This window comes from Cotesia glomerata, linkage group LG8 (genome assembly GCF_020080835.1).
Source record: "Cotesia glomerata isolate CgM1 linkage group LG8, MPM_Cglom_v2.3, whole genome shotgun sequence".
Taxonomy (NCBI): domain Eukaryota; kingdom Metazoa; phylum Arthropoda; class Insecta; order Hymenoptera; family Braconidae; genus Cotesia; species Cotesia glomerata.
The window spans coordinates 10,561,428-10,566,616 of record NC_058165.1 but is presented as its reverse complement, the minus strand read 5'-3'; the positions used below and the strand labels follow the sequence as shown (position 1 = coordinate 10,566,616).

The following is a 5,189-nucleotide window of genomic DNA, read 5'->3' as shown; positions in this document are numbered from 1 at the left end:
TCACCGAACATTCTCCCCCGGGTTGGCGGCTGCGTCGACAAGATCATCTTCTTCATGCGTTAGCGGCAGGACACAGAGCTTTGTAATTGGACGTACCAGCTCTGTGTTAACTGTCTTAACAGTTACTACGCGGATTTGTCCATCTTCACCTGGATGGACAGCAATTACTTTGGCTAATGGCCACTTGGTTGGCGGGAGATCCTCAGTGGTGATCAGTACAACTGAACCCACCTTGATCTGGTTGTGTCGATAATGCCACTTTGAAATGGCCTGGTAGCGGTGGATGCAGTCCTGGTAGTAGCGTTTCCAGAAATGTTGAACCATTTGCTGGACTTGTTCCCAGTGCGAGAGCCGAGCAGGTTGTAAATCTGTCAGCGATGGCTCTGGGATAGCGGTCAGTGACTGTCCGATTAAGAAGTGACCTGGAGTCAGTACAGCCAGGTCAGCAGGATCTTCATTCAGCGGTGTGAGCGGTCTGGAATTCAATATGGCTTCAATTTGAGCCAGTAGCGTTGAATATTGCTCAAGCGTCAACAGCGAGTCTCCGACTGTTCTTCGAAGGTGAAATTTGATAGATTTCACAGCGGCTTCCCATTTTCCTCCAAAATGTGGAGCTCCAGGCGGATTGAATTTCCAGTTCGTGCCATCTTGAGCGATCAAGGTTGATAATTCTCGTAATGTGCGGGATCCTGCAGGGAATAGTCGTTTCAGCTCTTCATCTGCTCCTACAAAATTGGTTCCACAGTCTGAATATAGCGTGTGGCAGATACCTCGGCGACTAGTGAAGCGGCGATAAGCGGCGATGAAAGCGGCAGCGGTGTAGTCAGTTACTAGCTCTAAATGTACAGCTGAACTGAACATGCATACAAAGACTGCAATCCAGCCTTTGTATGTTTTTTGCTCCACGTCCTTGAAACGTTTTCAGCGTGATAGGTCCAGCGTAGTCGAGTCCTGTATGCAAGAAGGCTCGAGTTGGCTGTACTCGTGCAGCGGGTAGTTGACCCATCAACTGTTGAGCGCGTTCTCCACGGTGTCTCGTGCAGATAACGCAGCGTAAAATAAATGATCTGACTGGAACACGGCCTCCAATGATCCAGACACTCTTGCGTAAGTCAGCGAGCGTAAGCTGAGTACCTCCGTGAAGCGTTTTGCGGTGCGAATCATCAATCAAAATTGATGTAAGCGGTGATTGTCGCAGTAGAATCGCTGGATGCCTCTCTTCTGGGTCCAGCAATGCGTTTTTCAAGCGACCACCGACTCTCAGGACCCCCTGATGGTCGATGAACGGAGTCAGCTTAGTGATGCTGTTATTTTTAGGCAGACCATCACCATCTTGTAGCGTGTGAATCTCTCTAGCGAAGTATTGTCCTTGAGTTAACTTAATCAAGGTCAATTTAGCGCGCTCCAGGTCTGATGGAGTAAGCGGGTAGGCCAGCGAAGATTGTGGAACTCTTTTAAAGCGGTCGATGGCACGATGCCAGATGCTAAGCTTCCGTAGCAGTGGAAACAGCTGCGTGTAATGCGACAGTAATTGTTGGAGCAGGCAATTTTCTGCTGTCCAAGTTACTAGTGTCAGACCTTGGCGTTCTTCTCGATGCGTTGCGTTGTCGGTTGGAGGCTCCAGAGTGGGCCAAGAGGATTCTGGTTCATGAAGCCAAGTTGGTCCATGCCACCAGAGAGCGTGTTGTTTCAATTTTAGCGTAGGTATACCTCTTGAAGCGCAGTCAACGGGGTTTTGTTTTCCTGGAATAAATTTCCAGGACACATCTCGAAGCGTTTCTTGGATTTTTCCCACTCTATTGCGGACGAATGTCTTCCAGCGGATTGCTGGACTTTTAATCCATGCGATAGTCATGGCGGAGTCAGTCCAGAGATTGATCCTGACATTTTCAAGCGACTGAACTTCTTTGACATGAAGTATCAGTTGTGTTAGCAACCATGCAGCAGATAATTCCAAGCGTGGAATTGTCATGGTCTTCAGCGGTGCTACTTGCGTTTTTGAACACAGAAGTGAGACCTTTGTGTTCCCATCAGCGTCAGTGACTCTCAAATAAACAGCGGCAGCCATAGCGTTTTGTGAAGCGTCTGAGAACCCGTGCAATTCCATAGTTGCTCCAGGTGCTATATTATTCCAGCGTGGAATGCGGATGGATTCGATGTTTCGAAGATCCTCGCGGTATCCAGTCCATTTGTGAATGAGTGATGGTGACAATTGTTCATCCCATGACACTCTATCTAGCCACAGATCTTGCATGAAGATCTTGGCTTTGACGACTATTGGTGCGAGAAGTCCTAGCGAGTCATACAGCTTAGCGATTTCAGACAAAATAGCTCTTTTTGTCTTAGGCGTCTCTGGCGGTAGCGTGTACTTGAACTGGAGAGCGTCAGTGCGTGAATTCCAGTACATGCCCAGGACTTTTACTGGTGCATCACTGATTTCTTTAAGCGGTGTATCCAGCTGCTTTTCTGGAGCGACTTCAGCGAGTAACCGTGGGCTATTGCTAGCCCATTTGGCATGCGGGAAGCAGCCTGCTGCACACAGAGCTTTTGTTTGTACTGCAGCCTTGATAGCTTCTTCTTCGTTGTCTGCTCCACCGTAGATGTCATCTACGTAGCGTGTTTTCAACATTGGAGCAACAGCTAGTGGAAAGCGGTGTCCTTCATCCTTTACTAGTTGGATAAGCACACGTACTGCGTCAAAAAGTGCACTAGCGGTTCCGTATGTGACTGTCTTGAGACAGTAAGCGTCTATTAAGTCATTCTCATCTATCCAGAGAATGCACTGAAGCGGCTAATCAAGCGAGTCGACCTCAATCTGTCTGAACATCTTGGTGATGTCAGTAGCGAATATAATCCTGTTGTAACGGATTCTCAACATCACGTCAAAAATGTCAATTTGCGTTTTGAGTCCTGCGTGGAGAATGTCGTTCAATGAAATTCCTGTAGATGTTGCACAGGAACCATTGAACACTGTGCGGAGCTTCGTAGTGGCACTATCAAGCTTCAATACCCCATGGTGAGGCAAGAAGTAAGCGTTTGCGGGCGATTCGTTGACTGGTACTCGTACCATGTGTCCTAGTTGAATGTATTCTGCCATGAATGCACGATACATGTTAGAATATTCTCTTTCTCGCGACAAGCGAGTTATTAATCTGCGGAGTGACCCCATAGCTGCGTTGATAGAGTTGCCAAGTTGACTCTCAAGGGCCTTAAGCGGTAATCTCACTACGTAGCGTCCATCAGGCTGTCGATAATGCGTTTGACGAAAGTGAATTTCACATTCGTCTTCTTCAGCGGTGTTGAGCGGTGAATTTCCTGATGGAACCTCTTCCTGTTCCCAAAACTTAGCGATGGCGTCTTTTAATTCTGTATCTACTGACGCATGTAGTGCTGCGTGTGATGTTGAAGCGTGTTTAGCGGTGACAGCGACATAGACAATCCAACCAAGCGTGGTGGATTGTGCAATAGGAGCATTGCGAGGTCCTCGTTGAATCTCTGCGTTCATGATCTGTGCGGCTGGTGATGCACCTAGAATAATATCTACAGGGCGTGGCTGTAGATACTGCGGGTCAGCGAGCTTGAGATTCTCAAGATGCGGCCATTTCGGATCAGCGATCACGAACAATGGAAGATCTACCGTCAGTGTCGGTAGAATATGCATGGTGACATGCATTGAAGCGGGTGTACACAGCGAATGAAGTTCAATTGTGCTCACTCCTAGTGAATTTCCTGTGGAGACATTGCCAATGCCCTGGAGCATGACCATGTCACGCTGTAGCGGTTGTCCAAGCTTCTTGAAGAGCGACTGTCTCATAAATGAGAGCTCTGAACCTTGATCAATCAACACTCTGGCGGTGATTGGATTACCATGATGTGGGCGGACCTGGACTAAAGCGGTAGCTAGCAATACTTGAGCGGAAAGCGGATCTGAAATAATCAACAGTTAATTTCAAGTTGTAAATGGTCTAAAGGGAACGATTAGTTGCCTGTGCGGAAGATGTAGACTGCGGTGAAGCTGGTTTCGTTGGTGCATCCAAAATGGATGGACATGTAGTGACGTTGACCACATTTTCGGCAATCTTGAGCGGTCTTGCAATCTCCGGCGCGGTGCGGAACACGAAAGTTGAAGCACAAATTGCATTTTTCAACTATCTTGTGTAATTCTCCATAGCGAGGTTATTTAAGGCCCGAAGTCGAGTTTTCAGTCTTAATAAACGGAAAGTTCAGCGTACCAGTGTACGAATGACTATCAGGAGCAGCACCCGATGTGCTCTGCGATGCTCCTGACACTCGACCTTTCCTAGCGGTAATACACTTCACTTAACACAAAACAATTTTTAGCGGTATAATTAATTAATTTAATTGAGATAGAGCCAGCCTGATCCGGCTCGAGGGACCAATGAATAATTACTGAAGGTCCGGAAAAGCGGGGATCAGGTTTAGGTCTGGATATTTCAATTAAAACGCGTAAATTATTATCAAAATTAACACTAGTAATTTATTTACATTAAATACACTCAATATTTAATATTTTTAATAGCTGATTGTTAAGATAAAAGCGGATTTATAATACACAGCGTGGTTAGCACAAGCGATACCGGTTGACACGTGGGTGAACACTCTGCCGGCACTGTAAAAGCGGTGAAATAAATGCACAAATAACACAATTTATCTGTAACAAATTAGAGCGAATTATTAGCGGTTAATTTAAGCAATTTAAATTATAAAAATAGCGAAATGCGGTTAATTAACAATAAGCGAAAGTAAAGCGGAATTAATGGCGACTAGTTGCAACTAAAGCGTGGAAGCGAAAGATAATAATAATAGTTCGTCTTCTTCCTCGTTGAGTTGGGGAAGAAGGCTATTGCGCATGTCTGCTGAGCAATCAGCCAATCATGCCATGACGTAATCAGTCAAGCTAAGCTTTGTGCAGGCGGTTAGTTTAAGCGGGAACTAGCGGTGAACAGGTGCGTCTCTTGAATTTGGGAGTCCCCCAGGAGCGAGTTAATCGCTACTGGGCCTTGTTCACCGAACAATTATATTAACAAAACATTTATTATTTCATATATATAATTTTGCCGCTATATATAATCACATATTCCCCATATAACTTTCCATATATGTTCAGCCATATATAGTTTTTTCATACGGGTAAGTATTTGTTGATTTTATATGTATTAAGAGAGATA

The 5,189-nt window shown here is 45.8% G+C and overlaps 1 protein-coding gene across 1 annotated transcript; it reads right to left on the bottom strand.

Annotated features, from left to right (window-relative positions):
• Nucleotides 1–2,629, bottom strand: LOC123270053. Its single transcript, XM_044735992.1, has 2 exons — nt 832–2,629; nt 1–725 (listed from the first exon to the last, which is right to left on the bottom strand). The coding sequence occupies exons 1-2, from the start codon at nt 2,627–2,629 to the stop codon at nt 1–3; spliced, it is 2,523 nt and encodes an 840-aa protein (XP_044591927.1).
• Between the last annotated feature and the right edge of the window lie 2,560 nt (nt 2,630–5,189).